The sequence below is a fragment of the Notolepis coatsorum genome, assembly GCF_963971535.1.
Source record: "Notolepis coatsorum genome assembly, chromosome: 5".
Lineage (NCBI taxonomy): Eukaryota > Metazoa > Chordata > Actinopteri > Aulopiformes > Paralepididae > Notolepis > Notolepis coatsorum.
Window position 1 is genome coordinate 58,384,613 of NC_140169.1, and position 24,615 is coordinate 58,409,227.

The following is a 24,615-nucleotide window of genomic DNA, read 5'->3' on the forward strand; positions in this document are numbered from 1 at the left end:
TATATTATTATTTCAGATAATGGTTGAAGAAGTGCGTCTTAAGTCGACGGCGGAAGATTGGACGGGTTCCGGCTGTCCTAACTGGGGTGGGTAGTTCCTTCTACCATTGTGGGGCAAGGACTGAGAATAGGCGGCTTCTCTTTGATGACCCTCCGGGAGCTCGGATAGGAGTAGGTCTGAGGCGGCCAGAAGATGCAGAGCGTAGGGGTCTTGAGGGTGTGTAGTTAGAGACCATTGAGCGGAGGTAGGCTGCAGCCACCCTCTTTACAAGCCAGTGCGCATCTTTCCTGAACCGATGACGTGATTGATAGCCCACCTCTCCCTTAACCCGCATGAGCATTAACATAGCTACAACACACAGTAACGTTAATACAATTACATGCATCATTGTTTACAATGAACGAGTGGGGCTAGTCGAAAGGACTGGACACAGGGACAATTAAACATCAATCAATATATTTAATACAACAGGTATTTCAAGCTGCGCTGTCGTGCCTAATGACCGCACCATATTATATACGGCTTTGACGCGCTCTCTCTCTCTCCTGCCGATTAAAATCAGCAGCTCTTCCATCATCGATTGCCTGTAGCTGCATTTGCCCATCCTCTCCTTTGGAAACTAGCACAGAACCGTACGACACAAGTTGTTCCGCTAGCGAAAACAACAATAACACTTCCGGTCGGGGGGTTTCAAAATAAAAGAGCAATGTCTAAAACAGGAAAGACGTTTATTTTGTACATTTGTGGCAGCCATACAGCGTTTTTCAGTGGTTTCGTTTGGACGCACATATTTCTTGAGACGATTTCATGTTTACGGAAAACTTTTCGTAAATGAAAACTAAATGAAAACGAAAAAGATCGGTTCCGTCTTCGTCTGGACGAGGCCTTAAAGCTCTGTGGAGGTATTATTTAATAATATAAATAAAATAAAATAAAATAAAATAAAAAGTCACAAAGACACAACAAGGGAAAGATGAGGACATGTAGCTGTGATGCAACTACACATTGTGTAATTCCTGGATGATAATCCACATATGAAACAGTTATTGTGTCATTATTACTGGATGTTAATCCACATCGTTGTGTCATTCCTGGATGAGGAGCCGGAATCGAACCAGGAACCTTCTGATTAAATCTTTTTTTCATTCAATTTATTTAGTTTGATACATTTGTTGATTTAAAATAATAAGCGGATTGCAGAGTGCAGCTCTAATAAAGCAAAGAAGACATTTTTGTGTCACATTTCTTATTAAATTGTTGTATTTTTGATCAGATGCAAAAACAAATAAAAAATCGGCCCCCCTGCTACGCTAAAAGAAACCCATAGCGGTCGACCGCGACTTCAAAGGAAATACTAAGGGATGAGTTCAGATACATACAGTAGTGGAGTAAAAAGTACAATATTTCCTTTCAAATTTAATGTAGTGGAAGTGAAAGTAGAAAGTTCCCTAGAATGAAAATACTCAAGTACAAGTACCTCGAGATTGTACAGTATCGAGGAGAACACTGTGCAGGATGACCGGTCCGTTACGCATCAAAGAGCAAGTCCACTCAGCCTGTCGACGTTTTTTTCTAAAGAAAATGGACGCCACTATCCTCCCGTGTGACATCTTAGGTGAACCTCCAATGGTTCTTCAGCAATGAATCCTGCACCACATACAGTGTAGCCGTGTAACGCTCCTCGTATGGTCCCTCAATCGCGCGTTTTCTTGGGATTTACCTGATGTAAATATTTAACGCATCCTTCAAAACAGACGCAGCTGCTCACTACAGTTTCTCTTCTAAACGACCCGTCGTTTGTAACTTCAGATCGTCTTCATTGGACTAGTCTTCCTAAAAAAAGGTACACGCCGACATTATGGGAAATGTGCCTACAGTCTTCTCCAGAGGCAGACGAGAAGACACGATACCAATGTCCTCTCGGTGCGTTCAGTAAATGAATGGAAGCGGATACGGACCGGCTAGCCTAGCTTAAAACTCTGGGAGAGGCGTTTTTGGGCCAACAGCTAGGCTAGCTGGTCCGTATCCGCTTCCATTGATTTGTGTGCTAAGCTAGGCTAGCCTGCAGCCGGAGAGTTCTCTACTGAACGCACGGAGGGGGACATTGGTTGGTGCATCTTCTTGTCCGACTCTGGAGAAGATGGCGAGTGCATACACGCCATAATGCTGCCGTGTTCCTTTAACAGACATCTACAGCTCTATTGTCTCTCTCCGGCATGAGTCTTCATGTGTCTCTTTAAGTCCGAGGACTGAATGAACCCTTTCCCGCAAACGCTGCAGCCGTACGGTCTCTCTCCGGTGTGCGTCTTCATGTGGTCCTGTACCCGGTCGCGTCGAATAAACCCTTTCCCGCAAACACTGCAGCTGTACGGCCTCTCCCCGGTGTGCGTCTTCATGTGCCTCTGGAAGTCAGAGAATCTAATCATCTCCTTCCCGCAAACCGTGCAACTGTACGGCCTGTACGGCGCGTGGATCTTCATGTGGACGGTGAGGCCCGATTTAAACCGGAAATTCTTCTTACAAATACCGCAACTGTACGATTTCGAGCCCGCGTGGTGGACTCCCGCCGCGGCGGCGCGCACGGCGTGCATACGGAACGACTCCGTGGGGAAACCCGACCGAGGTCGTCCCCCGCCGCCGCCGCCCTCCGCCCTGTCCGCGTCTTCGCTCATCACAACGTGGTCCGAAGAGAGAGAGAGGGGGGGCTGCCAGTCGCCGGTCGTCGGCTCCGACACTCCATAACCGTCCTCTCCGTCGGCCTCCGTCTCCGTCTCCATGTATCCGGCGGAGGAGGAGGAGGTGCCGGGCAGAGGCTCTCCCTCCTCTCCGAGACGCGGCTCCTCTCCTCCCTCTCTGCGTCCTGCGGTCTGGCTGCTGAGACGCGGGGAGGACCGGTGTTGTGGGCCGTGGTGGAGGCGTCTCACGCAGGTCACGGTGAACATGGAGTCGTGGGCGTCGGCCTCCTGCAGCCACCGGAGCTGCTGCTCTCCCTCCTGGGCGCCCCCCCAGGTCTCCTCCTCCTGCTCCTCTTTGATCTGCAGGGGCTCGGGGTCCTCCTCCTCCTCCTCTTGGTCCGGACTGGGGCTCCTCCTCTCCTGCCGCCGCTCCGGACTGGGGCTCCTCTCCTGCCGCTCGGGGGGAACCTCCTCCTTACAGGCCGAGAGCTGCGAGGGGTCTGGAGGGAGGGAAGAACAGAGAGCAGATATACCGTGAGATGGCTTTCAAGTACGACCTTCCACACTTTTATTTTGACACGCCCCCCCCCCCCCCCCCCATATCAACAGGACGGAGGTCGAGCGTGTCTCCAGCTTCAGAGTCCTGGGGGCCCACATCTCCGAGGACTGTATACTGTATTGTACGTTATATCATATTACATTATATAATCATATTATAATTCATTTGTATATTATATTGAACTATATTTGCAGTATGTACTATTATATTATGGTACTATATTATATTGTATATATCAGATTCATGTACTATATATCTCATATCACATTATATATGTGTTGTATACACTAGGCATAACAAAAAATATTGTTTGTTTCCTGTTGGTTGTCAGTTAAGGCCATGGGGTAGGGAATTTATTTTATTTTATTTTTTTATTTTATTCTTTCCCACGGCGACTATGGATAGGGAATTTCTTTATTTAATTAAAATGTTCACAACAACATGGATGCATGTACTCTGCCAGCATGTTTAATATCCATAATACTAAGGGTTTGACTAAGATTTCTATGAAACTGTATTCAAAATCGGCAGGGTCGGTTGACAACCGGAAACAAACCATTATTTTTTTTAGGCCCCATTATGTACTATATAGTATACTATTATATACTGCAGGTATACTATATTGTAATGTGTACTATATGTGTGTACTGTAATGTGTACTATATGTATGTACTATGTATGCATGTAAATGAAAAAGAAAAAAATAACGAAACGTAAGTGTTCAGGGGTAGGGCCCGACAAGCCTAGTGCTTCTCCCTAGCCCTTTTCAGACAATTGGACAATGCTGCAATAGCAGCTGGTAAAACATTGGCGATTTATGGAATGGCCGTGTGTCCAAAGCCCGAAATGAAAAATAACTGAACGGAACTGAACTGAACCTCTCGACACCTCGTCGCTGGTCAAGAAGGCTCACCAGTGCCTCTTCTTCCAGATGAGACTAAGGAAAGTCTCCTCAGATTCTGGTGAACCTTTACCGGTGCACCATAGAAAGCATACTCATTGCATCACAGTCTGGTACGGCAACTGCACTGCCTCTGACCGGAAAGCACTGCAGAGGGTGGACTGTTTTCCCTCCTCCCCTCCAGGAGGCGCTACAGAAACCTCCGCTCCAGGTCAAGGTGTCATCTCCCTGAACTCTGTACCACGTTGGCAGCCGCTCCCCAATACCATATTGACTCTGAACTCCATTGCCTACACCCTAGTCTCTGTCATACTGTACAAACTTTGAACTCTGTTGCCTATAATCAATTTATACCTACCTAATACTGCTTTCACTGTCTACAACTGCCCTACACTGTAATCATAACCACCTAGTCCTACCTCATACTATAGTCTACCCATATAACTTATGTATGATAGCATGTACACAATAGTGCTGTATATACCGTATATATATTATCACGTCTCATGGCTTCTCCTATCATTGTTATGCCGACGATACTCAACTCTTCCTCTCCTTCCCTCCCTCAGATATCCACGTCTCTGAGCGGATCTCGGCCCGTCTGTCCGACATCTCCGCCTGGATGACGTCCAACCACCTCAAACTGAACCTAAGCAAAACAGAATTGCTCCACCTGCCGGCCAAATCCTCCCCCCTGACCGACCTTTCCATCACAGTCGAGAATGCAGCTGTGACCGCGTCCCCGACCGCCAAGAACCTTGGTGTTGTCCTCGACGACCAGCTGAACTTCTCTGCTCACATCGCAGCGACAACCAGAACCTGCAGATTCCTCCTGAGCAACGTCAGAAGGATCCGCCACTTCCTGACAAAAGAAGCCACCCAACTCCTCGTCCAATCAACAGTCATCTCCCGCCTCGAATACTGCAACGCACTGCTTGCTGGCCTCCCGGCCACTGCCACTAAGGTCGCTTTCACATATAGTTTTGGTGGACTCGGTGCGGTTCTGGTGGTGAAGTTGCAACATTGTTGCATTCTTCATTTGGTTCGCCTGCGTTCACATAGCAATCTGTCAGGCGCACCAAACTATCTGAACAATGTCACGCGGTCGAAAAGGGCGCTCGTCTATTGCAGTGGTTCCCAAAGTCGGGGGCGCGACCCAAAGGTGGGCCACGAGCAGGCCAGGACAGTGTTTCTAGTTGTATTCTAAAATTCTATTCTATTGTATTCTAAAATGTGACTGACTATATGGTTTTATATTAACTTAATAAATAAACAAAAACGGAAAATCTACTTATTTCAACGAACATATCAAACTAAATAACAGATTTAGGGGCACACCAGTAGCACACCATGTTACCGCGCTCGCGTGGGACTCCGTCACGGATCTGGTTGACTCCGAGTTCGATTCCCGGACCCGCCGTCATTTGCCGGATGTCTCCCCCTGCTCTCTCTCCCGTTTCACCCTGCAACTGTCGGTCATGCTTGACCAGGAAAGCGATAAACGCTAAAAAATAAAGTAAAAAAAAAAACGGCCACCTGGCAAAAAAAAAAAAAAAAAAAAAGCCTGACGATGTGCATTGGGCCGCGGCTTTCTGACGCCTTATTTTCTGGGTCCCGGCCTGAAAAGTTTGGGAACCCCTGGTCTATTGGACAGTGGAAATGTGTGTGTGGCTGCGAGCCCGTGTGTGCGCGTGTGTGTGTGTGTCTGTGTGTGGACTGCGAGCTCTGTCTGACTCCAGATCAGCGGAGGCGAGTTGTTCTATTGAAGCCGATTACCACCATCCTCTCGCTAAACAACTTGTACACCACGTTGTTATATATATATAATAATAACAATATAATAAGCCGCGTGTTTTCTTCCTTCTTCCCAAGATGCACAGTTAGATATATAGATATATAGATAGATAGATAGATAGATAGATAGAGAGATAGATGCAGTGTGCTTGTTTTGCATTGAATGCTGCGAGCAGTGGTAATAATAAGCACTTCCTATATTTGGTTCGTGTTTGGTCCGATGAAGCGAACCGAGACCTACGTTTTCAGGCGGACCAGAGTGCGCCTGTTTGGTCCGGCGGACCGAGTTCGACCGCATTCACACAAACCCGAAAAACCGGACTATCGAATTCTGGTCCGATAATCCGGACCAAACAGCCCCTGTGTGAAAGCGACCTAAGCATCTTCAACTCATTCAGAAAATCAGAACGCAGCGGCCGGGAGGGTCATCAAAGAGAAGTCGCCTATTCTCAGTCCTTGCCCCACAATGGTGGAATGAACTACCCACCCCAGTTAGGACAGCCGAAACCCGTCCAATCTTTCGCAGTCGACTAAAGACGCACTTCTTCAACCATTATCTGAATTTTAAAAATAAATAAATAAAAAAATCTAACCATAACTAACCTTACTGTCATGCACTTGTCCTAATAAACTATTAAACCTACACTGTAGCACTCAACACTTTGATGAACATTGTTACTCAGCTGATAGAGTTGTGCCCTTCCTGCTGACTTGTCGTACAGAACTTGTAAGTCGCTTTGGATAAAAGCGTCAGCTAAATGACTAAATGTAAATGTATATATACACATTTATATTTACCGCATATATATCAATATCTGTCTGAATATACCTGCATATAATCCTTCTATATACATACTTCTGCATTTAACTCATATAACTATGTATGATAGCAACAGTAGGGTTGCCACGGTGATGTGGAATTTCCCATGACTAATAAACTCATGACAACACCGGTATAACTGGTGACACGAGACAAAATTAGGCTCAATCTTTTTTGAGAGTTTACTTTGATCTTTAATGTTATGTTTTTAATACATTTTCAATGAAGAGTTGACAGATTTTACGTTAGGTTCTAATTTTACAAATAAACCAACGGACAGTAATACCATCCGTCGCTTTTCTATCTGTTCATCGACGGACGGACCAGTGTAGCTGCAGCCAAACAGACAGTACTGTAGCTGGACTGGTCCTCTGCCACCAGCTCCCACCCACACCTCTGAAGGGGGTCTGTCACTCTGAATGAATGAATGAATGAATGAATGAATGAATGAATGAATGAATGAATGAAAACTTTATTTAACAGATTGCAGAATGGGTACAATACAGTATGGCTCAATACAGACAATTGTTAAGGGGATGCAGACCAGAGAAAGAAGTTTGTCTTGTTTACATCAGGGTCCCCCATTTTCAATTTATGACATAGGGACATACATGACATTACTGAAGACCAGTGTTAATTTTGGCAGCTATTTTCATTTTAGTTTTAGTCTTAGTCATGTGTCAAGTCACAGTGCTCCTTTTTCGTTTTCTTTTTTTTTTATCCACTTTTTCTCCCATTTTCTATATATTTTCTCCGATCCCAATTTTCGTATCATCCAATTCAACCCTCCCCTGTCACGAACGCTGTTTCTTGCCTCCCACAAGCCGGCTGCAATGTGGACTAAGTCATACATAGCACAAGTCCCCTCCAGTACTTGAGGTAACAGCAGTCGCATCTTTTCACCTGCGCAGCTCGATCTCTCAGTGGCGAGGAGTAACGCGTGGGAGGCTCACGCTGCCCCCGACACTTCCTGATTCTACTGCGCAGGCGCACCAACCGACCTGTAGGAGTCGCTGTCCACAACGCCCGATCCCCACCCATCAGTTTCCCACCCCCTATTACGGCCAATGTGTATTAGTATGAACGACCAGCTAAACTGAAAGCAATGTGGAGCGCTGGGCTCGAACAGGCGAGCCCAGCGTCTCCGCATTCGTGGAGAGCGCCTTGCCCACTACGCCACGTAGCCGCCCGCTCCTTTTTCGTTTATCATATTTAGTCATCTTCATTTATTTTTCGTTTAGTTAGTTTTAGTCAACTAAATGTCTGAGCATTTTAGTCTTAGTCAGTTTTTGTCTCAATTTTGTCTTTTTTGTTTTAGTCTAGATTTTGTCGACAAAAACGGATGACATTTGTCTATTTTTAGTTAACCCATTCTCCGCCAATCACGTGTTAAGGCGGCTTTCTCCGCCATGCGTTGTCTGCCAATAACGCCGTAAGGCGTGTTTGAGATCAATATTTCATATGTTCGTCATGGTATTCATATTTCACCCACGGAGTCGTGGCTGATGCTGTAGGACTCCGCACAACTCTGCAACGCTTCAATACTGCCACCTGGTGGCCGATCAGCGAGTTGCAACCGGAAGTCGATAATTGTGACCCCGGTATGTCTCCCTATTCCGTCCGGCCACTCGTTTATCGTCCCGGGACTCAATCCACACACCGTGGACAATGGATCGTTGCCATAACTCAATAAACGACATGATTTGGGCGTATATTAGTATTATACAAACCGGAACTGGATCGCCTCGATCAACATCACATAATTGGGATCTGTTTGCTCCACTCTCATCGCCCAACGCTACGAGGAGACTGACGTGAGTTTCAGCGTTTTTCTTTATCATTTTCGATACAAACTGCTCTGATCAATATATCACCCATACTACATAAATCATTTAACGTCGGTCATTGAATTATAAACGACCCCCCCCCCCTCCGTTCACCCGCAGATGATCAGTCATGAGTCATGACGTTTAGGACCATGTACAGTTGAAATTTTTTATATAGCATGGATCGGTATCAAACTGCATTTGATAATCTAATATATGCATTTATGCCTATATCTCACGTTCTATGAAATACTGCAGAAAACGATAAAAACATATTTATACTCTAGACCAGGGGTTCCACGACCCAGAAAATAAGGCGTCAGAGAGCCGCGGCCCAATGGACATCGTCAGGCTTTTTTTTCTTTCTTTTTTTTGCCATGTGGCCGATTTTTTAAGCCAAATATCACTTCAATCCTATTAAGTTAGTTCAAGTTAGTTATTCATTTATATGTGCTATTTATGAGAGGGCTAACTTGTTGAAAAATAATAATGATAATAATAATAGCCTCATTAAAATACTATTGTTGCTTCGGTTGTTTTCAGCGTTTTATGTGCATAATCTGTTATTTAGTTTGAAATGTTCGTTGAAATAAGTAGATTTTTCGTTTTTGTTTATTTATTAAGTTAATATAAAACCATATAGTCACATTTTAGAATACAATAGAATAGAATTTTAGAATACAACTAGAAACACTGTCCTGGCCTGCTTCTAAGTTCAGTGGCCTGATAAAAAAAAAAAAAAAATTAAATCATCTCGCGGCCCACCCGTGGTTGCTTGCGGCCCACCTTTGGGTCGCGACCCCGACTTTGGGAACCACTGCTCTAGATGGTATTTTAGTATGAATGTGTGAATGAAAAAGTAAAACGTTCCTACATCCTGAACGATAGATAATTGATGTTGAATGGGCCATAGTAATGTCAATTTAGCAATACAATTTAAAAAGTTATAGCCCTGCAAAGAAGGTGAACATCTCCATAGACAAATAGCGCTGGCAGAGGATGGTTTAGGATGATCAAAGTGGTGGCAGAGAATGGGTTAATGTACTAAAAAATATATATATATATTTCTTATTTTTATAATAAATTATAAAAAAAAAATCTTTTCTTTTTTACAGCTACTGTTTTATATATACTGTTTTTTAGTAATAACTAGAAAGTAATGGTATTTATTCAACAACAGGTGATTGTATAGATTAGTATTTGTATCATTAAATGACAACTATGCTTCACCCACGGAAAGGTTGTTGGCACATTGGTTCCACACGGACATTATACGTTGTTGCACTTGCTTCCAGAAGGCTCCGTTTAGGTTAGAGGCTCTGTTGTGATTTTTAATGCACAATAAATATTCAACATTCTCTTTTGAGACTCCGCCTCAGACTCTTATCATTTGGCACTCAAAGCTAAACATTGTCACCGGTATGGCTGTCCGCAACATGTCATTAATTGTGTGCGAGAGGTCGATCAGTTAGCCACATTAGCGTGAGCTAGGTTAGCCACTAGTTAACGCGAGCTAGATGGAGTTCAAGTTCTTTAATAGTTGTCATACAGAAGTACAGAATACTTTCATACAAAATGCTTCTTACTGTTACGCTCCAGAGACTGTGCTAGACAAGATAGTATCAAATAACATAATAACATAATATAGCATGAATTTAGAAGAAGAAAATGAGGTCACAGTGTTCGGTATAGACATATGTACAATGTTCTGAGTTACCATATAATATACAATACACAATACTATGCAGTGTGCTAATGTACAGTACTATCTAGTGCAAAGCAGAAATGGGATGAGGTACAATTTTAGGTACAATTTACAGTAAGGTGTACGAGTTGTAGTGCAATCCTTCATCCATAAATATAAAGTGTGGGATTCCGGTTTAGCTTTAGAATGGAGTAGGTCGCATGTGACACAGCTGCTCACCCGTTATTTTTTTTTCGTTTTAAAATCATATTTATATACCATTAATGCGTTTAAAAATTGACGCATATATCAACTGAGACTATCAACTAACTATATTGACCAAAAGAATCGAGATGCCACCAAGGAAAGACCCAAAGAAAGACCCAAAACCAGTCGAAGAGGTCCCGCCGCGGGACCCAGGATACGTACAGCGGACAGCAGAAAGTATTGACTTGACAGAGGCCGCTTCAAGTTCAACCCCATCAAAGACCTCCGCAGATACCGAACATATCATCCGGAAAATGGAGGAAATGGGGAAGACAATGAAGGCAAAATTGATGCGCTGAGAGCGGACGCCGACGCACAGAATAAACGCACCGAGGCTCTGGAGAAAGTAGTGGAAGCCCACGAAATCAAATTCACTCACATCTACAAGGAAGTAGAGGCTAACACAGTTAACCTAACTGCTGAGATGAAGGGGAACTACAATGAAATCAAGACGGAGCTCAGCGAAATAACGGTGGAGCTCACGCGAATCAATAAAGAACAGAAAGCCAAAATATTCGAGATGGAATATCAAAAACGCAGGCTGAATATTCGCATTGTCGGTCTGGACGAATCAGTGAGATGTGAAAACCCTGAAGAGTTTGCCACAGAATTACAGAAAATCTTGGGAACAGGAATCCTTCCTAAAATACCGGAGGTGGATGAGTGCTTCAGATTGGGACCCCGCTCCAGTGACAACAACGCTAAGCCCAGAGTGATATTAGTTGTACTGCGCCAAGTCAGAATAAAAGAAATGATTATGCGTGAAATTCGCAGGATGAAAGGCAATCTGAAACACATGGAGGTACCAATACACTGCTTTGAAGATTATTGTCGTGAGGTAGTGGAACTGCGTGCCAAGTTCAAGACGGTGATGTCTCAACTATACCTGGGGAAATACAGACCCCTACTAATATACCCTGCAATACTTCGCGTCGTCGACAAACAAGGAGCAAAAGTTCTCCTCAAATCGCCTGAAGAGGCAGCCAAATTCCTGTCTGAACAGGAGCAGAATAGTGTATAAATGGCCTTTTAAATCTCAGTTATGCAAGGTCACCATATAGTACAACCTTTAATAATCGAGGATTTGGGACAGAGAGACCTACGTGCTCAGAGTTTTTGAATGCTTTCCCCGACGTGTATATTATTGCGGACATATTGGATTTAAGATTGGAACACTCCAGAACATACTGGAACATTCAGACAATGTAAAAATGACATATTGGAATAATCTAGAACATCGAAGCATTCTTTGATATATGGAGCATTCTGGAATATCAGCAATACGTGGTCATTCATTCTACCAGAAGCCCCTCGGGGGAATAATCAACAGCTATCTAGATGCAAAACCACAGAGCCATCATAGCCGGCCGGCTGAAAGATCACTCTACACAACGATCATCGCCCACCCCGGTCGGGGGAAATGCTGCATATACGTATTTAAAAATTGTTTTTTTATTAATGGGAAATAATTTCACTACTTCTCCAATTAATACTTTAGATGTTTAAGCATAGCAATGCTCTTTTAAGATCTAAGTTAATGTTCTCTTCCTTTTACTTGTTTTTTTTTTCTTTTTCATCCGCTCTCTCTGATTTATTGAGGCTCTCTCTTCAGTTCAATACCTTCATATTATTCATGGGTTACTATAAATTACTATAAATTACAAGTTCATATAAAATGTAAGTGATTAAGGCATGACAATTGAAGCTTATTTTTGGTCTTTATTTTTAGTTTATCTCATTTAAAATTTTTATTTATTTATTTTTTACGGGTAAGTGGCCAAGCCACAGTCGACATTCTACTTATGGTAGAATTTAGAGTGTTAGATCCTATGGTATACATAGGAATGTTAAGGATAATTGGATCATTCTGGGATATCCGGTGGTGCAAGGGAGAGAGTCATACGCAAAGGTTGTGTTCATGGAACACAATCCTGTACGACTCTCGGTGGGAGGGAAGGGTTTTTATTTGTATATATGTATGTTTTTAAGCTCGGCTCTCAACGGGACCTCACTAGTGGGATGTATATCTAGTATTGCCTCGCACTCTAGAAGCATTACCAAAAATTACAATGCAACATGTATAGACTATGGCTAGTTTGAATATAATGATATGGAACACCGGGGGAATAAATAACCAACTTAAACGCAAAAGCGTGCTCACACTGATGAAAAAAGAACATGTGGACATTGCTCTGCTAAGCGAAACACACATTCTAGGGAAAGACATAGGTAAATTAGCGGACAACATATACCATAATATCAGTCACTCCTCTATTGGTACGAGAACTCGGGGTGTAGCAATAGTCGTTAAACGTAAGTTGAATATTGTACTAAAGGGAGTATGGTCTGATGTAGAAGGTCGGATAAATATAGCTAAGATTGAACATAAGAACAGGAAAATAGCGTTGATAGCGGTATACGCCCCAAATTTGTACGAAGAAGATTTCTTCACTACACTAACCAATGCAATGTTAGACATTCCCGATTACTCATTTATAATAGGAGCGGATTTTAATGCCATCTGGAACCCAAGGATAGACAAATCTTACCTCGCCTTTTCCAGCGAACAAAAGAATTCATCAAAGGCATTAAAGGATTGGTCAAAGATTACAGGTGTAAAGGACTTATGGCGGTTACTTAATCCCACGACCCGAAAGTACTCTTGTCGATCTGCGAGACATAAGACACTATCCAGAATAGATTATGTCTTTGCATCACAGAGACTATTTGATAATTATGAAGTGGAAATGATACCCAACGCACTATCAGATCACTGTTATTTACTCCTTAAAGGTACATTTGGTATACTATCCTCCCGAGCCCCAAGATGGCGATTTAACTCGTTGCTGCTTAACAACAAGGAATTCATTACACAACTCAAAGAAGCTCTTATAGTATTCCAACGGGAGAATGCAAACTCGGTGCAAGACCCCAGAATAATATGGATGTCGGTAAAGGGAATGATCAAAGACTTCACGGATAGCTTTTCCTCCAAAATGCGCAAGAATCAAAACACAAAACTGGATGAGCTGGAAACGCTTTACTCAACGTTATTTAATTCTCTGAAATACAACAACTCAACTCGACTAGAAAATCAAGTTAACGTACTAAAAATAGAGATCAATGACATATACAGACAACAATCGGAAATACAAATACGCAGCACAAGACAACAGCAGTACTCCCATGGTTCCAAACCCAGCCACCTATTAGCCATGCGATTAAGAATTAATGCAACATTTGCAGATATAACTACCATTAGAGCACAACAAGTACTTGTAACAGATCCTGTAAAAATAAACGATACATTCAAAGTATTCTACTCCGATTTATATAAATCAGAAATGACCTTCGATCAAAACAAAATGGACACATTTCTTAATCAAATTATTCTCCCTAAACTTTCAGAGGATGACGCTAAACAGTTAGAAATACCGATCACACTAGAGGAACTCAAGATGGCCATAACCGCAATGAAAAGTGGTAAGGCTCCAGGAAGAGACGGTTTCCCATCAGAAATGTACCTTTCTTGTTGGGACATAATTGGCCCCTTATTACTAAATATGATCTTATACTCAGTCAAGGAGGGGAACTTCCATAAAACCGACAATATTGCACTCATAACAGTCCTCCTTAAAAAAGACAAAGACCCCAACGAGTGCGGTAGTTATAGACCTGTAAGCCTCCTCGGAACAGATATCAAACTGTACTCTAAGGTATTAGCCATCAGATTACAAAAGCATATGACGTCTTTAGTTCACCCGGACCAAACTGGCTTCATAGGAGGCCGCCTGATCACTGAGAACATAAGACGTATACTGCACGTACTTGATGCCGACAAAGAGGACACCATACCTAAGGCGATGCTGTCCCTGGATGCTATGAAGGCCTTTGACAGGCTGGAATGGTCGTATCTGTGGGCAGTGCTAGAAAGGATGGGGTTAGGAAAAGGATTCATCGATATGATTAAAGTATTATACAAAGACCCATCGGCCATGATTATAACAGGCACAATCATCTCTGAAATATTTCCGGTATCACGCTCTGCCAGACAGGGTTGTCCTCTTAGTCCCGGTCTGTTCAATCTATCATTAGAGCCGTTAGCACAATATATAAGACAATCCCAATCCATAGATCGTAATCAAGGGCACACAACAAAAAATTTGTTTATATGCGGACGATGTAATATTGTTCATGAAAAACCCCAACACCACATTGCCTCATCTGCTCAAGTTGATTGAGGACTTTGGTGATTTATCGGGATTTAAGATAAATTGGCCGAAGTCGGCTTTCCTTCCACTTAACACCCCTGCAAAAAAAGATACAACCCTCCCAGGACAGATACCGATGGTAAAACATTTCAGATGCTTGGGAGTGGAAATATTCCCTACCATAAGACAAACGGTGAAGCACAACTACACAAAAATCCAAAACAAAATCAAAGACGACCTTGATAGATGGGCAAAACTTTTTTTTTTTGATCCACTTTTTCTCCCATTTTTCTATATTTTCTCCCATCCCAATTTCGTATCATCCAATTCAACCCTCCCCTGTCACGAACGCTGTTTCTTGCCTCCCACAAGCCGGCTGCAATGTGGACTAAGTCATACATAGCACAAGTCCCCTCCGGTACTTGAGGTAACAGCAGTCGCATCTTTTCACCTGCGCAACTCGATCTCTCAGTGTCGAGGAGTAACGCGTGGGAGGCTCACGCTGCCCCCGACACTTCCTGATTCTACTGCGCAGGCGCACCAACCGACTTGTAGGAGTCGCTTGTTCACAACGTTCGATCCCCACCCTTCAGTTTTCCCTCCCCGTAATACGGCCAATGTGTATTACTGCGGACGACCAGCTAAACTGAAAACAATGTGGAGAGCTGGATTCGAACACGCGAATCCTAGCGTCTCCACACTGGTGGCGAGTGCCTTGCCCACTACACCACCTAGCTGCCCCCGATAGATGGGCAAAACTTAAGAACACAGTACAAGCACGGATATCAATAGTTAAGATGGATGTACTACCTAAAATCAACTTCTTCTGTTCAATGCTACCGTTACCCCCTCCAGAGGGTTACTGGAAAAGATTACACTCCTCCACATACAAATTTATTTGGAATAACAAACCACCACGTATAAAAAGATCCACCGCACAGAGAAATAAAGCAGATGGTGGCATGGCATTTCCAGATTTTTTCCTATATTTTAAGGCGTACTCATTAAGTCCATTGACAACATGGTTTGACTCCCAAGCATTAGCATCTTGGAGAAAAATAGAAGAAAACATAGTAGCCCCACATAGACTGAAGGACATAGCATACACTAAACTACCAATCAAGCACTGTGAACGAAAATTTGGCCCCATAATTACTCATGCGATCCGGATATGGCGTGAATCACAAAAAAAAAAAATCCTAACCCACAAGAATGGCACAATCATACTCCCTTATTCAATAACAATGCTCTCTTAATTGGAAAACGACCTATAAGATTCCCTATATGGGAAGAGCAAGGCATACACTCATTAGGGGATATTTTTAACAAACAGGGTTTTTGTAGTGATAAAGAAATACGCAAAAAATTTAATCTCACCAAGTCCACATGGCTTTTTCACAAACAGTTAGAGCTATGTTTGAAGTCTCACGGTGTTCCATTAGACAGACCAATTGAACACCACAGATACCACAAATTCTTCTACTCAAGAGATACATCGAGAGGTTTTGTTTCAGAATTTTATCATCAATTACTAACGTCCTCGTATGAAACCCTCCAACTTGACTCTGTCTGGAGGAGGGATATACCAGACCTGGAAAATGACTTTGATTGGCAAGGAGCCTGGGCAAATGTCCGACTTACATCAAGGAACCCGGATCATCAACAAATCAATCTTAACTATATTCACAGGACATACTTGACTCCTATAAGACTGTGCCGAATGGGGCTCAAACAAGATTCCAAATGCACCCAATGTACAAATGGGGACGAAGGGACATTTATGCACATGTATTGGGACTGCTCACCAGTTAAGGCATTCTGGAAAGATGTGACCCAACAAATATCAAAACTCGTATCTTGGAATATACCTGTACACCCCTCGGTATTGCTGTTGAATGATGTTTTTGAGTTTGCAGTGAATCCACAGCTAAAGAGATTGGTTTTATCGGGTATCACAGTAGCCAAAAAGCTGATCGCATCACGCTGGTTTCAACCGGAAAAAATGTGCCGTAAAGTTTGGTTTCTTACATATCTCGATGTAATTTACCATGAAATATCTACAGCAAGAATTCTGGGTCTCAATGAATCCAAAATGTCAATGTGGTTAGAAGTGGTGGAGAGAATAAAAGCTAGCTTATAATGGTAGTGTCTGGTTAGGTGCGAGGGATAGTGGAGGTACTTCTCAAGGTGGGGTCCGGGAGGGGGGGGTTCGAGCTGAGCATATGTATGTAGGTTTTTTTTTTAGATAACAGGTATTATGGGTATATCTTATATAAAACAACTAACCAAAAGGTGATCCCATTGGATGTGCCCTGACAATTAATGCTTGTATATCTTATCGTGTGTTGTCATGTTTGTTTATATGTTTGTTTAAAAAAGAATAAAAAAAAAAAAAATACAAAAAAAAAATATAAAGTGTGGGGAGTGGGTGCTACAGTGTGTTTGTTTAAAGTGGGTGTGTGCTATAAAGTGTGTGGAGTGGGTGCTACAGTGCGTTTGTTTAAAGTGAGTGTGTGCGTGTGGATGTGTGTGCTATGTGCGTTTGGTGGTTGTTGTTGTGTAGTGTTCATTCATTGTTCGTTTAGTAGCCTGATGGCCTGGGGATAGAAGCTACTTCTGAGTCTTTCTGTGCTCGCCTTGAGACTCCGGTATCGCTTGCCTGACCGCAGCAGTTCAAAGAGGCAGTTGTTCGGGTGACTGGAGTCTTTAATGATTCTCTTAGCCTTGCCCTTGCAACGCTTGTAGTAAATGTTCTGGAGGGTGGGGAGCCCCCCTCCAATTGTGCGTTCGGCTGAACGTGTCACTCTTTGTAGTCTGCTTCGGTCTTGTGCAGTGCTATTCCCAAACCAGGAGGTGATGTTGCCGGTCAAGATGCTCTCTATTGTACATGAGTAGAAGTTCTTAAGGATCTTCTGGCTGACTTGGTGAGAGCAGGCAACTGCACCTCCTCATCCATCACCCTCAACATAGGGGCCCCCCAGGGCTGTGTTCTGAGTCCCCTCCTCTACTCCCTGTACACACACGACTGTGTGGCTCAGCGGAGTAGCAATACAATCGTCAAATTTGCTGACGACACAGTGGTGGTGGGCCTGATCTCTGCCAACGACGAGAGGGCCTACCTGGAAGAGGTCAAGGTCCTGGCGGGATGGTGCCAGGAAAACAGCCTCTCCCTGAACGTCAGCAAAACAAAGGAGATGATTGTGGACTTCAGGAGGTCGGGGGTCAAGGACTACAGCCCCCTCAGCATCGACGGGGCACCGGTTGAGAGAGTCAACAGCTTCAAGTACCTCGGAGCCCACATATCCGAGGACTTGACATGGACCACACACATTAATAGTGTGGTGAAGAAGGCACGACAACGCCTCTACTTCCTCAGGCGCCTAAGGAAGTTCCAAGTCAGCCAGAAGATCCTTAAGAACTTCTACTCATGTACAATAGAGAGCATCTTGACCGGCAACATCACCTCCTGGTTTGGGAATAGCACTGCAAAAGACCAAAGCAGACTACAAAGAGTGACACGTTCAGCCGAACGCACAATTGGAGGGGGGCTCCCCACCCTCCAGAACATTTACTACAAGCGTTGCAAGGGGAAGGCTAAGAGAATTATTAAGGACTCGAGCCACCCGAACAACTGCCTCTTTGAACTGCTGCCGTCAGGCAAGCGATACAGGAGTCTCAAGGCGAGCACAGAAAGACTCAGAAGTAGCTTCTATCCCCAGGCCATCAGGCTGCTAAACGAACAATGAATGAACACTACACAACAACAACCACCAAACACACATAGCACACACATCCACACGCACACACTCACTTTAAACAAACACACTGTAGCACCCACTCCACACACTTTATAGCACACACCCACTTTAAACAAACACACTGTAGCACCCACTCCCCACACTTTATATTTATGGATGAAGGATTGCACTACAACTCGTACACCTTACTGTAAATTGTACCTAAAATTGTACCTCATCCCATTTCTGCTTTGCACTAGATAGTACTGTACATTAGTACACTGCATAGTATTGTGTATTGTATATTATATGGTAACTCAGAACATTGTACATATGTCTATACCGAACACTGTGACCTCATTTTCTTCTTCTAAATTCATGCTATATTATGTTATTATGTTATTTGATACTATCTTGTCTAGCACAGTCTCTGGAGCGTAACAGTAAGAAGCATTTTGTATGAAAGTATTCTGTACTTCTGTATGACAACTATTAAAGAACTTGAACTTGAACTTGACTTGGAACTTCCTTAGGCGCCTGAGGAAGTAGAGGCGTTGTCGTGCCTTCTTCACCACACTGTTAATGTGTGTGGTCCATGTCAAGTCCTCGGATATGTAGGCTCCGAGGTACTTGAAGCTGTTGACTCTCTCAACCGGTGCCCCGTCGATGCTGAGGGGGCTGTAGTCCTTGACCCCCGACCTCCTGAAGTCCACAATCATCTCCTTTGTTTTGCTGACGTTCAGGGAGAGGCTGTTTTCCTGGCACCATCCCGCCAGGACCTTGACCTCTTCCAGGTAGGCCCTCTCGTCGTTGGCAGAGATCAGGCCCACCACCACTGTGTCGTCAGCAAATTTGACGATTGTATTGCTACTCCGCTGAGCCACACAGTCGTGTGTGTACAGGGAGTAGAGGAGGGGACTCAGAACACAGCCCTGGGGGGCCCCTATGTTGAGGGTGATGGATGAGGAGGTGCAGTTGCCTGCTCTCACCACCTGGGGTCTGCCAGTCAGGAAGTCCAAGACCCACTGGCAGAGGTCATAGCCCAAGCCCAGGTCCCTGAGCTTGGCTATGAGTATGGAGGGGACTATGGTATTGAATGCAGAGCTGTAGTCGATGAATAGCATTCTCACATAGTTCCCCTGCCTCTTGTCCAGGTGTGATGCTGCTGTGTGCAGCACATGGGATATGGCGTCCTCCGTGGACCTGTTGGGGCGGTATGCAAATTGCAGGGGGTCCATGTTGATGGGGAGGGAGGAGCAGATGTAGCCCTTTACTAGCTTCTCAAAGCACTTCATGGCTATGGAGGTGAGAGCTACAGGGCGGTAGTCGTTGAGGCAAGCAGGCTTGGATTTTTTGGGTACAGGGATAATAGTGGACTTCTTCAGGCAGGTGGGGATGACAGCCTGTTCTAAGGACAGGTTAAATATGTCAGTGAATACTGGGGCCAGTTGGTCGGCACAGACTTTTAGGACGCGGCCGGGGATGCCGTCCGGACCTGCTGCCTTCCTGATATTCACTTTTTTAAAGGTCCGCCTCACCTCATGCTCTCTTACCCTGAACACTGCGCCTCCATCAGCAGCCGACCCCCCCCCCCCCCCCATTGCCGAGGCTTGTGAGCTGGTGTTGTTATTACCAGCATCAAACCTCGCATAGAAGGTATTGAGGTCGTTTGCTAAGGAGATGTCACTGTTCAGTTTGAGGGAGGCGCCTTTGTAGTCTGTCATCGTTTTGAGCCCCTGCCACATAGCTCTAGAGTCAGCTTGTTCAAACTGGAGTTCAATTTTATCCCTGTAGCGCCGTTTGGCCTCTGACACTGTCCTCCTTACGTTGTGTCGCGCCACCTTGTGGTCATTCATGTTGCCTGCCACTAGGCCGTCATTGTATGCTTTGGTGCGCTCTCTCAGAGCTTCACGGACGGATTTGTCTACCCAGGGTTTTTGATTTGGGTAAACTTTCATTTTGGTAGTGGGGATTGTTTCTTTCACCCTAGTACAAACATAGTCCAGCACTGTCTCCGTGTAGACATTAATGTTATCTGTGTCGCGGAACACATTCCAGTCTGTGTAGTGAAACACTGACCGGATCGTCTCTTCTGACGTCAGATCCCATTTCTGCACCTCTCGCGAGACTACGGGAGTACTTTTAATTCTCTGTTTGTACTTTGGTGAAAGAAAAATGGACGCGTGATCTGATTTACCAAAGCCACTATCAGAATGAGCCTTGTAGCCACCTTTAAATTGCGTGTAACAGTGATCTAGGATGTTACCGCCTCTGGTGTTGCAAGTCACATGCTGATAGAAGTCAGGCAATACCTTTCTCAGATTGGCGCTATTGAAATCTCCCAGTACTAAAATGGCGGCGTTAACGTTAGCCACTTGTATTCTATTTACCTCGTCGTGTAGTCTGGAGAGCGCAACCTTGTTGCTGGCTTGCGGTGGAATATACACTCCGATCAGGACGATCGCCGTTAACTCCCTCGGGAGGAAGAAAGGACGACACTTGATGGTTATATATTCCAGTTCTGGGGAGCAGTGGTTGGATAATTCCTTCACGTTCGTTGGATCGCTCCAATTTTTGTTAAACATGAAGGCAATACCTCCTCCACGTTGTTTACCGGACTCTGATGACCGATCCTTGCGATGGATAAAGAAGTGATCCGCTGGTTGAATTGCGTGATCTGGAACCTCCGGTGTGAGCCATGTTTCGGTGAAGCAGAGGACATTGCAGTCCCTAACGTCTCTTTGATATTGAATCCTTGCTCGGATGTCATCCAGTTTATTGTCAATTGATTGTACATTGGCTAGCAATATACTGGGCAGTGGTGTACGGTGGCGTCTGGATCTCAGCCTGTTACGGATCCCAGCCCTCTTTCCTCGTCGTCTTTTCCTGGGCTCTGGGAACAAAGGATCTGGTCCTAATCTCCGGAGAATTTCTTCAGGCCATTGATGCGGTTCGGAAAGCTGATCCAGCGAGTAATCCAGTTGGTAAGTTTCCCGTAATCCAATGTCTATGAGTGACTGACGGTCATATACATTAAATGCACCAACAGTTGGTACGCACAAAACTCTAAAAACTATAAATATTAACAAAAGTAAACACAGTCTCGACGGAGCGAACAGAGAGGCAGCCGGTCGGAGCGGCGCCATCATCATTTACCATCATTTTATGGAAATACAAACAATGTAACATTACTGGTGAAAAAGTTATTTACCTTGGAATACTCCTTTGCCAACTTGCTGTACTTTGCTTGCAGGTCTGCAGCTGGATTATGAATAGTCCCAACTTTAGCCAAGGTAACGTTAAGCTAAAACTAGCTTTTCAAATAGCTCTTCAGCTAATGCTAGTAATACAGAGCTCCCCGTCACACTGCTCTGACTCGGGAAGATGGCATTAAGAAAAGTTATAATTATTTTGTCTCGTCTTGATTTAGTCAACAATATCAACATACATGAAGAGAAATTTCGTCCTGGTTTTTGTAAATTACATTTTTGTGTCCTCAGTTGTGGTCAACGATATTTAATAAACTGTATTTAGTCTCGTAAGCGCCACACGGTCTTCAATAACGTGACGTCGCATCTCGTTGTCGTCATGAAAAAAAACCTTTGTTGACGAACATCTTTCGTCATCATTTTAAAATTAACACTGCTGAAGACTTCATGGAAAATTATAGTGAAATTAAATCAAGGTTTGTTCACTGAGGACATACTGTGCCTTGCTGAACTACAATATTATTCTCCAAACTCACATGTCCGTTTTTTAAAAGCACATCACATTCTGTGGTCAGATGATCCAGACCAAAGGTCTTCATGATGAGTTACTTGCTACTTAATATGATGCTGTGAATATTTGTTTTGAATGGGATCAGCCAGGATAGATGATTCCTGTGTGATTGTTAGTAGATGTATCCACTAATGATAAATGTTCTTCTATATTAGGCCAGGGCTAGGCCATGCATTGAAGACCTGTTTGGATGATAACCCCTATGTCTATGTATTTCAATTGTGAGATTCAATGTACTTTTCTACATTCACTTTTCTGTAGTTTAATTAATTTTGCTTATTTTTTCTACTTTTATATGATTGAACGTATCTATTTATATTTTGTATTGTGGTAACCTACTGTCTATCCAGGGGTATATTTATGGGGTGGCCTAAACAGTGACATTATGATAAGTGTTCCCAGGAGATCTACCATTAGCGATTAGCCCACTATTATTATTGTCATTATGTACCGGTATTCAATGTGTGCAATGTACAGTCCCCCCCCCCCCCCCCCCCCACACCAAACCACCTCCAATGTACAGTGTATTCCCCCTCAAATGTATATACTCTCTTTTTAGACTATTTTTGTATCATAAACAGTACTGTACATTTGTAGATCTGGTATGTCATAAATGTCTAGATGTAGCAGTACTGTCTAGCTGTATGTCATGTATGTTATGATGAATTGAAAATGGGGGACCCTGATGTAAACAAGACACAAGTCTCTCTCTGGTCTGCATCCCCTTAACACTTTGAATGCCGGCCGTGTTTTCCTTTTTACCCCCTTGAATGCCCAGCACCACTCCAATGTTAACGTTAATATCGCCTAATCTATGTTTTAAATGATGGCTATGTGTCTAATCTGCCCGTCGCTTATCAAAGACTCATTTTCCAGTCAACATTGTCGAAGCAGATTGTTTTTTTATCGGTTCATTTCCGTTTTCTAGCATTTTGAAAAGCACTCGTTTTCACGATAAAAATAAGAAATTCGATGATAATCGCCCTTTACTGGAATATTCTAGAATGTTGTCATTTTTCGGCCTATTTATGAATAGTTTTCAAATAAACGCTAGATTATCGATAGTATATGTGTACGCATGCACGCTCGTGCCGCGAGCTGAAAATCGATTCTCCTAGTTCCTGACCGCTCGCACAGTCAAACAGCCTGAGGGACACATATGGGAAACGCTTATATCTCCGTGAAAACGGGTCTGATTATCCTAAGACTGGTAAAATAGATCAGATGGTATCCAAATGGATTATTCCAATTCCTGATCGCCATTCCGAAAATCGATCCTTTTATTGATCCCACGCGTATACTGTAAAAGACATAATCCCGCTGTTCTGAGGGTCCAGAATGAAACTGATCGGCTCTCACCGGTTACGGTGAAAAGTCAAATGTGGAGTCCGGGTTTTTTTTTTTCTCATTCATTTTCATTGAGTCCAATCCAAAATGGTGAATTACCATCTGGGAGACGATAGGGGGCGCTTTTTTCCACATCTGAGCGCCTGGGGTGGCTGATTCACCAAAGGTAGACTCGCTTGATGCAATATGAATTCAGATCGCTTATAAAAAAAAAAAGAGAGAACAAACGAATATTCTCGTGATGGGCATTCAACCCGCAGGGGGTAAACCCGAATATTCTCGGGTTGAGCATTCAAAGTGTTAACAATTGTGTGTATTGAGCTGTACTGTATTGTACCCATCTGTTAATACAATTTTCAATCAATCAATCAATCTGCATATAAATCGACGTAGTTGCTGTCCATTAATATATTGTAGAATGTCCATCTGTCATGGTGGGATGTGCCTTCTAATAGGCTGAATGCATAGACTATGGTCCCCGATTGGCCTTTCCTGAGGATGTGTTGTGGCTTTATATGTGTCTGGATTGTTCTTTCTTCCTCCTCAGTTTTACCTGATGAAAGGACACAAACTACAGCTGTCGCTCCGACGCCACCTAGCGGTGATATAAATAACCATAACAACATTCAACATAATGTAATACATGATGCAACGTATAGAATATGAGCCATTTCTAGGGCTATATAACAAAACGGGCGGGATTTACTTCAAGTGTAAAATCCATCATAAGAAGAAAACGAATTGAAAACACACACAAACCTTCTCTCTGTAACTTTATGTTGTTGGGTTTCAGAAGGATATCCAGTTCCAGTAGGTCTTCTCGACGCTCAATCTCCCATTTTGACCGGGAGTCCTTCTCGTGTAACACCTTAATGACATTCTCAATTATTCCAAATATATCCTCAACGGCTGCCTTTAGTCGCTCTTTAACGAGAGCCTTCACTTGTTCTATTTCGGACATTTCTAAAAAGGTGAAATTAAAAGCTCAACGACTGTCGATCCACGAGGCTTCGG

The 24,615-nt window shown here is 43.6% G+C and overlaps 1 protein-coding gene across 1 annotated transcript; it reads right to left on the reverse strand.

The window, feature by feature from the left end:
* Positions 1 to 257: 257 nt before the first annotated feature.
* Positions 258 to 24,615, reverse strand: LOC311228601 (uncharacterized protein). Its single transcript, XM_084314518.1, has 2 exons — positions 24,361 to 24,615; positions 258 to 3,175 (listed from the first exon to the last, which is right to left on the reverse strand). Exons 1-2 carry the CDS (start codon positions 24,560 to 24,562, stop codon positions 2,199 to 2,201), a joined length of 1,179 nt encoding a protein of 392 aa, XP_084170644.1. The 5' UTR covers positions 24,563 to 24,615; the 3' UTR covers positions 258 to 2,198.

Coding starts and splice junctions, on each gene's coding strand:
- LOC311228601 (XM_084314518.1), bottom strand. CDS start 24,562: ATGTCCGAAATAGAACAAGTGAAGGCTCTCGTTAAAGAGCGACTAAAG. Junction 3,176..24,360: donor CATAAAGTTACAGAGAGAAG/GTTTGTGTGTGT, acceptor CCCTCCCTCCAG/ACCCCTCGCAGCTCTCGGCC.